The sequence below is a fragment of the Caretta caretta genome, chromosome 8 (genome assembly GCF_965140235.1).
Source record: "Caretta caretta isolate rCarCar2 chromosome 8, rCarCar1.hap1, whole genome shotgun sequence".
In the NCBI taxonomy this organism is placed as follows: Eukaryota; Metazoa; Chordata; order Testudines; family Cheloniidae; genus Caretta; species Caretta caretta.
In genome coordinates, this window is record NC_134213.1 from 80,009,188 (window position 1) to 80,026,494 (window position 17,307).

The window sequence follows — 17,307 nt, forward strand, 5'->3', positions numbered from 1 at the left end:
ATGGCTTTCAGAAAGGTAAATCTTGACTCACCAATATTATTAGAATTCTTTGAGGGGGTCAACAAACATGTGGACAAGGGTGATCCAAGGTCCCTCAGCAAAGTAAGCTGTCATGGGATAAGAAGGAAGGTCCTCTCCTGAATCAGTGACTGGTTAAAAGGAAGGGTAGGAATAAATGGTCAGTTTTCAGAATGGAGAAAGGTAAATAACAGGGTCTCTGTGGGATCTGTACTGGACAAGTGGTGTTCAATATATTAATAAGTGGTCTGAAAAAAGGGGTAAACAGTGGCAATGTTTGCAGATGATACAAAATTATTCCAGAGAGTTAAGTCCAAAGCAGACTGTGAAGAGGTACAAAGGGATCTCACAAAACGCGGCTACTGGGCAACAATGTGGCAGATGAATTTCAATGTTGATAAATGCAAAGTAATTCACATTGGAAAACCTAATCTCAACTGTACATATAAAATGATGGAGTCTAGATAAGCTGTTACCACTCAAGAAAGAGATCTTGGAGTCACTGTGGAGAGTTCTCTGAAAATATTCCGTCAATGTACAGCGGCTGTCAAAAAATGTTAGGAACCATTAGGAAAGAGATTGATAATAAGACAGACAACATCATACCGCCACTTATAAATCCATAGTACACCCACACCTTGAATACTGCGTACAGCTCTGGTTGCCCCATCTCAAAAAATATGTATTAGAATTGGAAAAAGTACAGAGAGAGGCAACAATGTTTAGGATTCTGGAACAGCTTCCATATGAGGAGAGATTGAAAAGACTGGGACTCTTCAGTTTAGAAAAGAGATGACTAAGGGAGTATATGATAGAGGTACTATAAAATCATGACATTAATGTAGAGAAACTGAATAAAGAAATGTTATTTACCCTGTCACATAACACAAGAACCAGGGGTCAGCCAATTAAATGAATAGGCAGCAAGTTTAAAACAAACAAAAGGAAGTGCTTCTTAACACAATACACAGGCAACCTGTGGCACTTGTTACCACGAGATGTCATGAAGGCCAAAAGTATGAGTGGATTCAAAAAATAATTCAATAAGTTAATGAAGGAGAGGTCCATCAATGGCTATTAGCCAAGATTGTCAGGGACATAACACCGTGCTCTGGGTGTCCCTGAACCTCTGATGGTCAGAAGCTGGGACTGGATGCTACGGGATAGATCGCTCAGTAAATTGCTCTGTTTTGTTCATTCCTTTTGCAGGATCTGGCACCAGCCACTGCTGGAAGACAGGACACTGGGCTAGATGGACCATTGGTCTGGCCCAGTAGGGCCATTGTTAAAGTCTTATTTACATCTACCTTTGAACTGGGCGGTGGGATTCCCAGCTTGCGTAGACGTCACTGCACTAGCGCTGCTTGAGTTAGCTCACTAAAAAGAGCAACTCTGCCCAGCTGAGTGTGTCTACCCCTCCCAGACTGGCACTGCCCAGGTTAGCCCAGCTACACGACTATTTTGAGCACACTGGCTCAAGCCGCGCTGGCCCATCTACACATGCTGGGACTCACAGCTCCCGGCTGAAGGTAGACACGGCCCGTGTGTTTCAGTACTCTGTAGCTTCTGTGTGGTTCCTGCTGGTCTGCTAATTGCAGCTTCTTGTCTGAGTGTAGTAATTTGATCCACTGCGCTCCTGAGAAAAACAACCGCTTCATGCAAACTCTGGTCACGTCTGTCGTCACGTCATGTCTGGAAAAAGGCTAATGCAGTGCCCATCTTTAAAAAAGGGAAGAAGGAGGATCCTGGGAACTACAGGCCAGTCAGCCTCACCTCAGTCCCCGGAAAAATCATGGAGCAGGTCCTTAAGGAATCAATCCTGAAGCACTTACACGGGAGGAAAGTGATCAGGAACAATCAGCATGGATTCACCAAGGGAAGGTCATGCCTGACTAATCTAATCGCCTTCTATGATGAGATAATTGACTCTGTGGATGAGGGGAAAGCAGTGGACGTATTGTTCCTTGACTTTAGCAAAGCTTTTGACACGGTCTCCCACAGTATTCTTGCCAGCAAGTTAAAGAAGTATGGGCTGGATGAATGCACTATAAGGTGGGTAGAAAGTTGGCTAGATTGTCGGGCTCAACGGGTAGTGATCAATGGCTCCATGTCTAGATGGCAGCCGGTATCAAGTGGAGTTCCCCAAGGGTTGGTCCTGGGGCCGGTTTTGTTCAATATCTTCATAAATGATCTGGAGGATGGTGTGGATTGCACTCTCAGCAAATTTGCGGATGATACTAAACTAGGAGGAGTGGTAGATACTGTGGCAGGTAGTGATAGGATTCAGAGGGACCTAGACAAATTGGAGGATTGGGCCAAAAGAAATCTGATGAGGTTCAACAAGGACAAGTGCAGAGTCCTGCACTTAGGACAGAAGAACCCAATGCACTGCTACAGACTAGGGACCGAATGGCTAGGCAGCAGTTCTGCAGAAAAGGACCTAGGGGTTACAGTGGACGAGAAGCTAGATATGAGTCAACAGTGTTCCGTTGTTGCCAAGAAGGTCAATGGCATTTTGGGATGTATAAGTAGGGGCATTGCCAGCAGATCGAGGGACATGATCGTTCCTCTCTATTCGACATTGGTGAGGCCTCATTTGGAGTACTGTGTCCAGTTTTGGGCCCCACACTACAAGAAGGATGTGGAAAAATTGGAGAGAGTCCAGCAGAGGGCAACAAAAATGATTAGGGGACTGGAACACATGACTTAGGAGGAGAGGCTGAGGGAACTGGGATTGTTTAGTCTGCGGAAGAGAAGAATGAGGAGGGATTTGATAGCTGCTTTCAACTACCTGAAAGGTGGTTCCAAAGAGGATGGATCTAGACTATTCTCAGTGGTAGCGGATGACAGGACAAGGAGTAATGGTCTCAAGTTGTAGTGGGGTAGATTTAGGTTGGATATCAGGAAAAACTTTTTCACTAGGAGGGTGGTGAAACACTGGTATGCGTTACCTAGGGAGGTGGTGGAATCTCCTTCCTTAGAAGTTTTTAAGGTCAGGCTTGACAAAGCCCTGGCTGGGATGATTTAATTGGGGATCGGTCCTGCTTTGAGCAGGGGGTTGGACTAGATGACCTCCTGAGGTCCCTTCCAACCCTGATATTCTATGATTCTATGATTCTATGCTTTCTAGCACGGACAGGGAGCCGAGAGTGTCTTCCTTGTGAGTATACTACAGCCTCTGTATTTTGGGAAGTGAGACCAGGGATGTACAGTTTAATCCACAATTGTCTTTATTAGATACATAACAAGATGGCTCCTACAGACTCTGAGCATGCAGACCCTGAGTGTGCCTGCATCATGTGAGAGACCTCTTTCACTGGGAGGCCCTCCAGTGATTACATATAACCAATTTTAAAGAGAGAGGGCTACAATATGTTACAGTGGGAAGAGCCTCTGCACCTTTTGCCTGACACAGAATAGAGCTGGACATCAGCTCCAAACAGGCTGATGAGGAAAAGGTAGCTAAGGCTGGCATAGGGGCCCATGGGATCCATCAGCATGGTACATTAGCCAAGAAGCCCCCATGTAGGGAACATGGAGAGTACAGCATGGAAATGCAGCATGGAGAGTGCTGCAGCCTGCCGGGGAAAAATTCTCTTACGTAGTGTCTCATACAAAGCCAGTTATTTTGTGTGGGTGATGGAAGGATCGCCATATTTAGGGTCAGGAAGGAGTTTTCCACTGGGTCAGATTGGCAGAGACCCTGCAGGCTTTTCGTCTTTTTGCCATGTGCAGCTTGGGGCACAGGTCACTTGCAGGTTTAAACTAGTGTAAATGGTGGATTCTCTGTAACTTGAAGTCTTTAAATCATGATTTGAGGACTTCATTATCTCAGCCTGAGGTTATGGATCTATTACAGGAGTGGGTAGGTGAGGTTCTGTGGCCTGCGGTGTGCAGGAGGTCAAATTAGATGATCATGATGGTCCCTTCTGGCCTTAAAGTCTATGAATCTAGGATGAATTACACCTTTCAAATCTATTCAGTTCAGATATAAACACTCTTAGTTCTGAAAGATAAGGCTGACTTCTCTCTCTCTCTCTCTCTCTTTGTATGGAGTGAAATATTACTTTTTCTTATCAAATATTTATAGGAAGGGAAAAACAGATTTGGGATTAATGCTATCATTACAAATGATTATTGGTGAAATAGTTACTATGTATTTTTTAGAAAACCCTTTCAGAAGAAACTGCTGATCAAGGAGCAACATCTACATTTTCTCAGACCTTATAAAAAAGAGAAAATTTTAGGAGCTAAAAATAATCCCCGCCATTCAGTGATATCGGAAATTACACCAGTGACCAAAAAAACTTAATTTAGTAAAACTAAATCACCTGACTTGGATAAGCTTGATAGCTCAATTTATATAAAATTCAGTGAATTGTCGCTCCATATTGAAATAAACTGTATTTTGGATTTGCTAAGAATAATAAATTAAATCTAGGCATTTTGTCTGAAAAGAAAAAGAAGAGACACTTGAAATTACAGCCCTCTTGCTCATGGCTTAACTCCTGCTCCCCATACTTTCAGAAGTAATCCTATTGACATAATAATTCTGGCAGGATGTTTAGAATCAGACATTCAAATATGAATAAGTCATGCATCAGAATAGATCAGATTCTGTATGATCCAGTAATATTCCTGCTGGGATAAAGCTGCTCCCCCTCCCCACCATACTTCCCTTACTGTGCAACCCAGTTCAACCTGCCCACATGAGTGGAGAGAAACAGTCTGACCTATAGGTATGTCTCCACTGCATTATAAACCCTGGTCTCTGGGCTCTTCACTTGTGGACTTGAGGTTTCCAAGCCTGGGACTGAGTATCCACACTGCATTGTAAATCTGGATTTACAGTTGTTGGCCCCGGGTCTCACAACTGTGGTAATGTATCCATACTGCACTACACAGCTCTTGTGACTCAGGTCTGCGGCTTGGGCTGCATCCACACTGCAACATGTTAAGGCTTGGACCTGATTCACAGTGGGACTTGGGCTTGAACCCGTCCCTGGGGGCAGAGGAGGGGTCTGTGGGGCAGGGTTGATGACAGGGGGGGAAAGAGAGGGCAATTGTACTGGGGCCCCAAGCTCAGGTGCCCTCCCCACAAAAAAGTCTATAACTTCTGTATTAATAAAGTTAAATGGGAGGGGGTGAGGCCTCCAGTGAACCTGATGGTCCAAGGCCCCGTATTTCTCTTGGGTGGCCTGGACCTGGGTCCTGAAGGTTTACTAACCCAAGCCAGAAAGATTTTGTGTTAGGCCAATGGGGGGTTTGGGCTGAAACCTACATCCCAGGTTTACAATACAGTATAAACATACCTTAAGTTATTAACACCTCTTTCTTATAGCAAACAGAGACGAAAAAGTTCATGACCTTTTTTCCGGCCATAGCCGTTGTAACAATTAGGCAAGTTTAATATTGCTATGTTACTTTAGTATATGCACAAATAGTACTTAAAATGAAACTTTTTAATATGGTTACTAAGGTAACGACAACCTTGTGACTCTCTGCTTCTCTGGTGTTTTTGCACAATTCTTCTGAACCATTATCAGTTAGATAAGCTCTTGTGCCTTATGTCAGGTCAGAATAACCAGGACAAAGTTATCACAAACATTACAGCACCAGAAACTTCCAGAAAATAAGGCTCATCAACAATTTTCTTTATGAATTAAATATTTTTTTTTAAAACGATCCTTCAAAAAAAGTCTAAAAAGCAGCTCTGTTTTGAAAGTTATTTTCAAAAGGTATAAATGGCTCGGGTGGAACGATCAGAGTGGGACTATGCCAATGATACCTTCAGTTCAGAATAAAAAGTCAACAGCATCAGAAAAAAATTGTTTGAGTAACTTGATAAAAAGTTGATAACTCAACAAAATTCACCCCAGCAGTGCCCACCAGTTAATAATTCTTCTTCTATAAAAGCTGCATGTTCCCCTGAGGGCTTCTTTCACCTTCATCATGAGGAGAATCATACTGGCACTGATGTTCACTTTTGTGGGTAAGCTCCTTTTTTCTAATAATACTTGGCAGGGATGTTCAGAGGGGCCCTGAAGAGATTAGGCACCCAAATCTCATTGACTTTCACGTGAGATGGAGCTGAACTCCCTTAGGCACTTTTTAAAGCCCTAGTCACAAGCTTTATCGGAGTTTTATGGATAAGTCAGTATATTAAATGTGAAGTGAAAATAGTTGTTTTCAGTGTCTCACATATCCATTTGATTTCTTTCCCCCCAGGGAGTCAGAAATATGACATTGGTAAGTCTACTGCTCATTTTAAATTAATGGACCTAACTCTGCCATCATATATACTGGTACATCTCCCACTAACGTCTCCTGTTTTTCTGGGGGTAGAATTGGGCATGTGACTTTTTGTTGTGATGATGATGATGATGAACTATAGTGTCACAAAAATGTTGGCATAAGTAGATATTTCAACTACTTTTTTTTATTAGCACCTGGTTTTAGCAACAGCAAGACCTACTTGTACAGCTATGAAGGCCTCATTCTGCATGGTCTGCAAGAGAGAGGGTTGGCAAGAGCTGGGCTAAGGCTGACATGCAAAGTAGAGATCAGTGGATTGTCACACAACTATCACATGCTGAAGGTAAATGACAGTGTATATGAAGGAAAGCAAGCAAGCAAAGGAAGATGCAGTAAATAGTAATGGAAGTTATAGTAATACATCCAGGCCTGTGTAATGGACTGGCAGCCAGAGAACAACCACATTCGAATCCTAGGACCCTGTAACTCCATAACCAGTCAGTTAAGGATTTCCCCCGGCATGGGGGAATCCCCAGGTAGTGCAGAGTCAGTGTGTTGAGCTGTACCCCCCTCCCAGTTCCAAGTGTAGGTGCTCAGCCAAGGAGGTGGCTGGGGAAAGAGGGCACGACTGAGGGTTCCAGTGCTGCTGCTGTCTTCGGCTGACGCAAGGCAGAGCAGTTGCAGGCTGTTTCAAATTGGAGCAGCGCGAAGGCTGCTCTTAGTTGTGTTAGGAGCTGACTGGTCTCTGGGTGGCCCCAGGATGTGGTGGTGAAGGCGGTATAAAGCCTTCTTTGCCCCCCCACCAGGGTTTCGTACTGAGCCAGACCTAAGAACTGGCCTCACAGCTGATCGTGTATGTTGCTGAATGCCCTGTCTCCTGATGGTTTTGCTGGAAGCGGAGGAGTTCAGAGCACTCAGCACTCCACAGCAGTAGGCACCCAGAAAGTTTTGGAGAACTCAGATTGTGTATGGAAAATTACAGATCAGGGGTAGATCCTACTACCACAGAGGTCAATGGCAAAATTCCCACTGATTTCAAAGGAAGCAGGAGCAGGCACCAGATCTATAGATGCTTTTCAAAACAAAGTTACATAAGTTGTTTGAAGGCTGTATTCACATAATTACCCTGAATGCTCGAAAAATACCAGAGGCATTTGTTAAAACAACTGTCTGTGCAAATACTTTATCAGACAAACAGGACGTTTTAAAAAGAAAGTTAATAAAAATTCAAGAATAAAATAACCCCATTTTGTCATATCTTTTCCATAGCTTGAGAAAAGCTGAATGCCTTAGATAAAATGTCATGCCTGGTGTTATTTCCTGTTTCCTCGATCTGTTTTTTCAATATTGTTTAGCTTTAATTTTTATTCAGAACTGGAGAATTACAACAATAATATAATATAGGAGTGTTCCTATTCATTAGGAAAAAATACATTCAACAATTTAAAACGTGGCAAGAGAAAAGGGGTCTAAGCATCTAAACAAATGGAAATAAGAGACAAATGTGGGGGAATATTTTATATATATATAAAAACACTGCCAGAATTTGGCCCAGAAGCTATTTTTCTTTGTTACATTTACTGTAACAAATGGATTTGTGCCACACCAACATAATTTATTATGTACCTCACCCTACGATAGGATAATGATAACACAATGAAAGATCTGAATGGAAATAATATAATATCTGTTAGAAATATTTATTCACTTTGCTAAATTCTGATCACAGTTATATTGGAGAAACCCTTCTGAACTCTAAGAGGTTTCAGAGTAGCGGCCATGTTAGTCTGTATCTGCAAAAAGAAAAGGAGGACTTGTGGCACCTTAGAGACTAAATAAATTTGTTAGTGTCTAAGGTGCCACAAGTACTCCTTTTTTTTTTAACTCTAAGAGTCTCACTGGTGTAAAAGAAACCAAAAATTGACCCTAAATGTCTATTGATTCTGTAGCTCTGTCTTTACATTACTGAGGGCAACATGCAGGGATTCTGAATTACAGAATACTGACATAGATTAAAATGACAAAGGGGCAATCCACACTTAGCAGCAGTCACTAAACAAGGCTTCGAATAAAATTAGAATTATATATAGGAGATGTCTTGTTTTTACATCCCCCTTCCCCTCACGTCTCTAGATTACAAGCAAGTACTTGTAAAATTAAACACCTTTTATAGGCTGCTAGCACTATAATTGGTTGACACCTCCAGAGGGAAGGGCATAATATCTGTGTTGGTAGGAACCAGAGATCCTTCCTCCTCCCCTATTAAAAACAATGGTCCTCTTATTCTCCTAACCAATGATGTTTTTGTGCAGCATAGTGGCTAGCAGCCGTAATTCTAAACATTTGTATATGGAGGCACACATAAGCAGTGTTTTGGCTGCGCTTCCCAGAACACTTTGTGTGAAAGCTGTCTGAAGCTTTGGGGATAGGGAAGGTATTTCCCTCCCCAGCAGATAGTCTGTGTAATCAGGGTTTTCACTCTCCACTTGAACATTCAAATGGTACTACCAGGTTTGTGGGACTAATGAAGGTTGCATGATTTGTTTTATTCTCTGTCAGAACTTTGGGTGGGCAGAAATCCTTTGTGGAAATTGTGTCTTGACAGCCTCATCCCAGACCCAAGTATAGGAAAGGAAAGGAGATAATTTTATGCAATGTTTAGACAAGTGGCTTCATGATGGAGCTCAGATTCTTCTCTTGGGGAAATATTTTTAACTGACAAAAATTTTGACAGGTGTGTTTTCTGAATTTTGTTCTCAGATCCTATCTCCACAGTTGGACGAATACAATGGAATCTGGCCCAGAGATCCATTCACTCGATCTTCCAAACTCATCCTGACAATTGCATCATGTCTCACCCAACTCTTTAAGTTTGAATACAACAGAGGGCAGTTTGGGAACATTTATGCTCCCAAAGATACTCCTGTCACATGTGTTAACCTAGTGAGAGGGATTCTGAACATGTTGCAGATAACTGTCAAAAAGTCACAGAACGCATATGACTTGCAAGAGGTTTGTTTTTCCTTTCTAATTCTACTCTGCCATAAGAACAAACATTCGTTTTTTATTATAAAGTTATTTTGATTCAGATACAGTTTCCAGGAAGGTTACTGTTCACCTGCTCCTTGTCCTGGAATGAAAGTCTGTTTCAAATGAGAAATGCAATTAAGCTCTATCACTCTCTATAGGCCGGGATTGGAGGTGCCTGCCATACAAGGTACATTATCCAGGAAGACAGGAAGAGTAACCGAGTCACAGTATTCAAAACCAAAGACCTCAACAACTGCCAGGATAAAGTGGAGAAGAACATTGGAATGGCTTACATCCGCTCTTGTGCTACCTGCCCACTGGTATGGAACATATAGACATATAATGCCAAATTAACTGCAGGTGTATACACATATTGCTGAGCTGATTTAAACAGAGATGGAGTATACTCATTTCAATGGTGAATTTGGCTCATTCATGATAAATCTGGAGTTAAACAATAGTCTGTTCTCATTTACTATGGGAGTTCTTTGCCCTTTTAGAAAGAAAAGATCATAAAAGGAACAGCTGCATTCACCTACAAAATGAAATACACAGATGCTGGCACCCTGATCACACAAGCTGTGTCGCAGCAGGTCTATCAGATTTCCCCTTTCAGTGAACCTGCTGGTGTTGCTGTCATGGAGGCAAGGTAGGCCTCAGCCATTACACTGTAAATGAGTATAATGATCAGACCGGGGAGAATACCTTTAAAATACATTCACCAAGACTTTGGGAATAAAACAAAAATTGCTGCAACTGGATGGTTCTTTTGTTAGTTTTTGGCATTCAGAGGAGTAATCCGGTCCTATGTGTCTCTGCCTGTATCAAAGTTTCTTCATTGTAATTAATGCAGCCCAAATTGCTGTACGTGGCATTTCACTTTTGCATAGGTGCATCTCACGTGCATGTAAACTGAAATATTTGAGAAATGTAAATATCAATAAGATGCTGTTAATACTAGCTTCTCCTCAGTTTACTTTGTTAAAATGATAGAGAAGCTGTGAGATTTAAATATAAACTTTTTACTGTAAAAATGTTCACGTTGTTGCAAGTTTCATAGGTGCTCATATTTTACACTTGATATTTTTAGCCAGAGATCTCCATGTGTTTACAAACTTCAGTTAAGTCTCCCAACACCCTGATGGCTTATATAAATAACCAACATGGAGTGACTTGTTAATATTGTTACTGAACAGTTTGTGAACAATCTGCAAATGTAAAATGATAACCTCAAGAAATTTTTCAGGATTTTGAATAATGAATAAATTTGAGAATTTTCTGACTCATTTGCCGACAGTGTGAAGTTATTGTTGGGAATCTTTCATTCAGCTATAATATCCACTGGATTTAGCTTAGACAAATGGAGCACCCAAAGTAAAAATGTTATGGCTACATTTCACTCTTTTCCTTGCAGACAAGAACTTACTTTGAATGATATTAGAAACAGTCAAGCAAGTACATCAGAAATTCAGTTGCAAAACTATGGAAGTCTTCGTTACCATTTTGCAAGAGAACTACTCCAGATGCCAATTCATCTAATAAAGACGAAAAATCCTGAATCACAGGTATAAGATACTTAATATTTTAGGCTCTTTCATTATTTATAAAGCTAATGGAAGATCAGGAAATTATTTCAGACACTTAACGATATCTTGTAATCCCTTCTGCCTTCTGTTTTTTTATCAGATAGTAGAAATACTACAGCAATTAATTCAGCATGATCAACAAGGGTACAATAGAGAAGCTCCAGCCAAATTCTTAGAACTTATCCAGCTTTGTCGTGTGGCAACCCCTGAAAACCTTGAGTCTCTTTGGAAACAATTTGCTGATAAACCTCAATATCGGTAATTGACTGTATCACTCTCAATCAACATTTCTGAATAGAGAAATTCTGACAATGAAAATAATAGATGCCTCCTCTTGTTTACAGGCATTGGTTATTGAGCGCAATCTGTGCAGCAGGAACTACAGAGACATTCATGTTCCTTAAGCAAAAAATTCATAATGAGGACATGAGCTATTTGGAATCAGCTCTGACTATCGCTCTCGCCTTCCATTTATCCAAAGCTGATGACCACACTTTACAAGCTGTAGCAGTGAGTACAGTACATAGGATCATTCCTCATTCTGTTGTCTTGTAATTCTTCTACAAGAGAGACAGTGTGTGTGTGTGTGTGTGCGTGTGTGGGGGCGGTAATATCTTTTACTGAACTATCTTCTGTTGGTGAAAGAGACAAGCTTTCGAACTTCACAGAGCTGCTCTTCAGGTGTGGGACAGGTACTCAGGGCAAGTCTACACTTGAAATGCTGCGCTGGCATATGAGCCACATGAGTGCAGCTGCACTGCTGTAGTGCTTTGATGAAGACGCTCTTCGCTGATGGGCGAGAGCTCTCCCGTTGGCGTAGTTAATCCCCCACGAGAGGTGGTAGCTATGTCGGCAGGAAAAGCCCCCCCGCCGACATAGCACTGTCTATGCTGGCATTTAGGTTGGTATAACTACATCACTCAGGAATGGGGAGTTTTCACATCCCTGAGAGGTGTAGTTGCACCGAAGGAATGCCGCAGTGTAGATCTGCCTTTATTGTCATGCGAAACACAGGGTGGAACAGATTGTTTACAGATTGTTTGGAAGTAGTTACATTCTAAGAGACTATTCAAAGTGAAGTGTCCAGTTAACATCACTGCAGCCATAGGATAGAAAAGCGGGAGGGTAGTGGGTTACAGATTGTTGCAATAAGCCATAAATCCAGTGTCTTTATGACAACATGATTTTTAGTGTCTAGCAATGTTATGAATTTAAGCTCCCAGACTCATCTTTTGAAGGTGTTGTGCAGGTTTCCTTTGAGGACGAGAACCGCGGGGTCAGATATGGAGTGATCATTTTGTGAAAAGTGTTCACTCATGTCTGATATGGTGTTTTTACCTTTTAACATTTTTCTGTTTGAGTTCATTTGAGAATGTAGTGATTGTCTAGTTTCACCCACATAGTTGTACTGGGGCATTTAGTGCATTGGATGAGATACACCACATGTTGTGACAGGCATGTGTAAGACCCATTGATCTTGAAAGGTGAGTTGTGGTTTTTTTTTTTATCATTATAGCAGTGGAGATACATCTGCAGGTTTTGCATCTGTTATGGCAAGGTCTGGTGCTGCTTTGAGTTGGTAGGACCTGGTATGTGTGGAGCTTGCTTCTGATGATGAGCCTGGAGAGACTGGGCAGCTGTTTGAAGGCCAGAAGAGGGGGCTTAAGAAAGATTTCTTTCTAGATGTGGTCCCCATCGAGTCTGGATTGTAATTGTTGAATGATACCCTGTATGGACTCCAGTACGGGGTGGCAGGAAACAACTAGGTGTGCGCAGTCAAAGCGGGTGTTTTTTTCTGTATTGAAGCAGATTCTCTTGGTGTATTTGGGTGGCCTGTTCCATGATTTGATCTACTTCTCTGGGGGAGTGTCCTTGTTTGGTGAAGGCGGTTTTAAGTGGGTTAAGGTGTACATCTTGGACTTTCCCCTTAGAGCATAATCTGTGGTATCTGAGTCCCTGGCTGTGGATAACAGATTTCTTGGTGTGTTTGGGGTGGTTACTGGATCTGTGAATATAGGTGTGGTGATCCATGGGTTTCTTGTATATAGTTGTCTATAGGGTTCCATTGTTGAAGCTGATCGCAGTGTCCAGGGTATTGGCATGTGGTGTAGTGTCCATGTGTTGGGTCCTCCTTCTACTAGCAGACCCCAATCCACTTTTATTAGTGAATTTACACAATGATATGTGGTGGATGTGATATATTTCCTTTTTAAAGCAGTTCACTGTAAAGTTCAGGGTCATTAGAAAAATGTTGATATTTTGATGAATTTTTTCAATCATTGAAAATTTTTAAGCACCTTGGATATTTGATGATAGCTGGTCAACCAGCCTTCTCCCCCCCCCCCCCCCATCTATGAAAATTTTCATCATTTTTTTCTGCCAGAAATAGAAATTTGGACAATTTAGACCCACTCTGATCATTAATATGTGAGGGTAATTAGTTACCGTCAGTAATATCACAACAACTTCACATCCTGGTCGTATGTCTGAATTTGTTACAAGTCTGGTTTCATTTTACTGAAAATACCTAGGAAAATCCAAGATAGTTTCTGATTTGTTCTAATAGATAAGGTGAACATTCAACTAAATATGATTTTTACTGGATACCAATATTAAGATGTGCTGCTTCTTACTTCTGCAGGATCTAGTGACCAGCTTCCGAATTCAGAGAGCGCCTATGCTTCGCAAGCTTGCTTACCTGGCATATGGTTCCATGATAAACAGATATTGTTCTGTATCATCATCTTGTCCTAATAGAATTCTTCAGGTGAGTGGGTTTTATTTCAGATTTTTTAATACCTGAAGAAATTTCAGAAACTGCTTCTAGTTTAGTTCCCACCTAATTGTGTGTAAATCAGGTCAATATCATTTGCAGCTGTGATCAACTGCAAAATTGCAAACAAAATTAGAAGGTGAGTGGAAGCTCTTTGAAAAACCTTAACTGTTCAGAATTTTGAATGCAAGCAGTGATAGTCCATAAGAAAAATGGATTCTGTAAACAAGTTGAAACTGAATTTACAATGAGTGGCAACTTGTCAGATTATAATAAGAGTACTAGGTATATAGTACATGCTACTTTACATTGGTAACATTACTCCTCAATACCACTATAAATGAAGCTCCAGACATATCCCAAAGTCATGGCTCCTAAAATGATCATCTTAAGAAGAAACTTCATGATTGTACACTGTCCCAGGTCTTCTCTGATCATTGTCTTCAGTCTATGGAGGTCTATTCCTATGTTCAGAAGTACCAGAGTACTGAGATGGTCTGTTGACATCAGAATGTGTTTAAAGCTTGAAAACCAGCACAAAAGGGTTAAACAAAGGAAAGCCTGTATAAAAGTAATCTGTTCTTGTCATATGGGTAAATTCTACCCAATGAATCTGGGAAGCAGAAAACATTCAGATGAAGTTATGAGAATATCACGGGAACACATTTAGCAGCACCTAATGGACTCTAATACAGATTGCTAGGGGTGTTGTCAATACTGAATTTGGTGCCTGTTTTATGGGGCTCGGGAAGCTGCAATAGAATCATTGAGAGAGTCACCCTCTCTGTGAATTCCCCCAGGGCTCAGGGGCCAGGCTGGACTGGGGAGGTGCAGTTTGCAACTCCCTGGGCGGGTGAACAGGGATGAACCTGGCCCAGGTATAACGCAGGGAAAGTTACACTAGTCTAAGTCAGTGAGTACTACTTCCTCTTCTCTGTATTTGGCATTATGGTAATGGGAGCCTGGGAATGAAATGTGCAAGGTTCAGCTCAAAGAAGAGAGCAAGGTCTTGGAGCAAAAGGCTTTTTATTCCCTGTGGGCAAGGATGGCAGTGTGTACATGCGAGATTATTATCTGAATTAACAAAGCTACACATTCTTGCTTTGTTTGCAGCCCCTCCATGACCTTGCAGCTGAGGCAGTCAGCAAGAACCATGAAGATGACATGGCCTTGGCTCTGAAAGCCATTGGCAATGCAGGAGAACCAGCCAGTATCAAGCGCATCCTGAAGTTCTTGCCAATATTTTCACCTGCCGCGATGGCTTTTCCAGTTAGAATTTATATTGATGCTGTTTTGGCCTTGAGAAAAATAGCCAGGAAAGACCCATCAAAAGTAAGTGAAACTATTGTTTAAACAAACTCATTGGACATAAAGAATACAGAATGTAATGCTGGTCATGTCAGTGACACACTTTTTATGCAGTCAGTATGTAATATCAGATACCCAAGGCCAGATTCTCAGCTAGGATAAGTCAGCATAGCTCCATTGACTTCAGTGAAACTAAACTGATTTACCCCAACTGAGGATCTGGTTCGCATTGTTTAATATCGTATCTCTTAGACCTGTCATGCTTTTTATGTACACAATTAAAGACTGCTCCCTCTGACCTTGGTCTCACTGAAATCAAGAAGAGTTTGGCCATTGATTGCAGTGGAAGTAAGTTTGAGCCCAAAATAATTTGCAATGGAGGTTCATAGTAGTAGAATCAGTGGTACAATATACCATATTGTGGCTGTATGAGACTTTAAAATTAAGACAAGAAATAGTCTTATTTTAATTCAGAAGAGTAAAATACTGTTACATCATTTTAGCATGGCTCATGACATGGGTTTTCAAAAATGGTTCCATTCACCAGGTTTGTTGATTGTTTTGTCTCTAGCACTGCTACGGAATGCACTAGGGGCAGATTCCCAGCTGGTGTAAAGTAATATAGGCCCACTGACACCAATCGGCATATCTATAGCAATTTATACAGCTGAGGATCTGCCCTTAGCTCTTCACATATATATGGCTGGACATAGATAACAGATTAATGCATAAACTGAAAGTTGATCAATGTGAGGATATATAAAAAATCAAATAAAATTGTATAATCAGTATTACAGGCATTCCTGATTGTGTGGTCGCTGTCCACGCAAAGCTCACACTGACATCAGTAGGAATTTTAAGTAAAAAAGGACTGTGGGATCTCATTCTAAAAAGTAAAACTATAAAAATGTAATAAGTATAGGCACTTTCTTGTTTTTTAGGATTCTTTATCAGAATTATAAACTGCAGATGAAAAAGAATTCTGTTTCCTATACCGTATGTTGAGATCTTTTATTAACTTAAATAATACAGGGGAGAAAGAGAGTGTGTGTTAATCCACTGTCTATTTGTCTGTCTGTGCATTTATACCATGCTTATTACTGTAGTATCTGACTGACTACAATCTATGTATGGAAGTTGCACTGACAACAAGTAATGTAAGCAATGGTGAATACAAATTACTTTGATCCTTCCCTATTGCACACAATATACTCTCCCTGATATCAGTGGGAATTAGGTCATTGTAAGCTGCAAGACTGGGCATATTATTAATGGCAGTTCCCCCCCACTTCTGTTCATTGTGCCCCAACAATACCTATCTTTGTCCATCAGCGCCTACGTTGCACAGACGGCCATACTTTCAGTTTTATTCTCCCCTCAATATATGTGGGTGACTCACCAGTGCAAACTGAATTCTTTTAAAGGGAGAATACACCCTAAGAAGTTATTAGGACCTGGAAATGTTTTTTTTTTGTTTTGTTTTTTGTTTTGTTTTGTTTTTCCCCTTCAGGTACAGGAAATTCTTCTCCAGATCTTTGTGGACCATTCACTCACTCCTACTGTCCGAATGATGGCTTGTGTTGTCATCTTTGAAACTAAGCCTGCTCTTCCTCTTGTAACAACTATGGCCAATGCTCTGCTAAAGGAGAGCAGTTTGCAGGTTGCCAGTTTCACATATTCCCATATGAAGGTTTTGGCAATAAGCAGGATCCCACAGCTCTTTAATGTGTGAGTAAAAAGAGAAGTAAAACTTTCCATTGTAAGTAGTGATTTTCATTACAATTTTCTAAGTATAAATGCAAAGTGAATTCAGTTACTATGGAGCATTATCTCCATTTTATTTAGATCTGCTGCTTGCAACATTGCCCTTAAACTACTAAGCCCAAGACTTGACAGGCTGAGCTATCGTTACAGCAAGGTTATTCACGTTGGCGGCTATTACCGTGAGTACCAGATATGCTGTGGAACTGCTTTGGCTAATATTATATTCTTAGAAAATTCCCATAGAAAAGCCATGAAATGCCATGAATTTCAACTGAAATCCTGCCATTGGCAGTGGGATTTTCCATTCCTGGAGCAGGAAAAGCACATAGACCTCTTAAACTGCAGATGTCTCAGGATCTATGGAGAATACTATGGATCGCTAGACTTCAGCTATGGACTGAGGTATTTGTGTAGACACCCAATATTCCTCAGACCTGCCGCCTCACCTCCCAGAATGGACATGATCCCAAATTCTCCCCTCAGAGAGACTTTGCATGTGAAGATTGGGCAACACATAGAAATCAATGCTGACAGACTCATTTACATGATTACACACAGAAGGTGACTATACCT

The 17,307-nt window shown here is 41.2% G+C and overlaps 1 protein-coding gene across 1 annotated transcript in view; it reads left to right on the forward strand.

The window, feature by feature from the left end:
- Positions 1–17,307, forward strand: part of LOC125641855 (vitellogenin-2-like) — a 42,784-nt gene continuing 25,477 nt past the window's right edge. The window contains exons 1-13 of the mRNA XM_075131988.1: positions 1–15; positions 6,123–6,267; positions 6,465–6,616; positions 9,034–9,285; positions 9,462–9,623; positions 9,804–9,952; positions 10,718–10,868; positions 10,990–11,147; positions 11,234–11,399; positions 13,531–13,656; positions 14,776–14,994; positions 16,481–16,698; positions 16,816–16,913. Of these exons, the coding sequence (XP_074988089.1) occupies positions 1–15; positions 6,123–6,267; positions 6,465–6,616; positions 9,034–9,285; positions 9,462–9,623; positions 9,804–9,952; positions 10,718–10,868; positions 10,990–11,147; positions 11,234–11,399; positions 13,531–13,656; positions 14,776–14,994; positions 16,481–16,698; positions 16,816–16,913 (2,011 nt within the window). The remainder of the gene's footprint in view (positions 16–6,122; positions 6,268–6,464; positions 6,617–9,033; positions 9,286–9,461; positions 9,624–9,803; positions 9,953–10,717; positions 10,869–10,989; positions 11,148–11,233; positions 11,400–13,530; positions 13,657–14,775; positions 14,995–16,480; positions 16,699–16,815; positions 16,914–17,307) is intronic.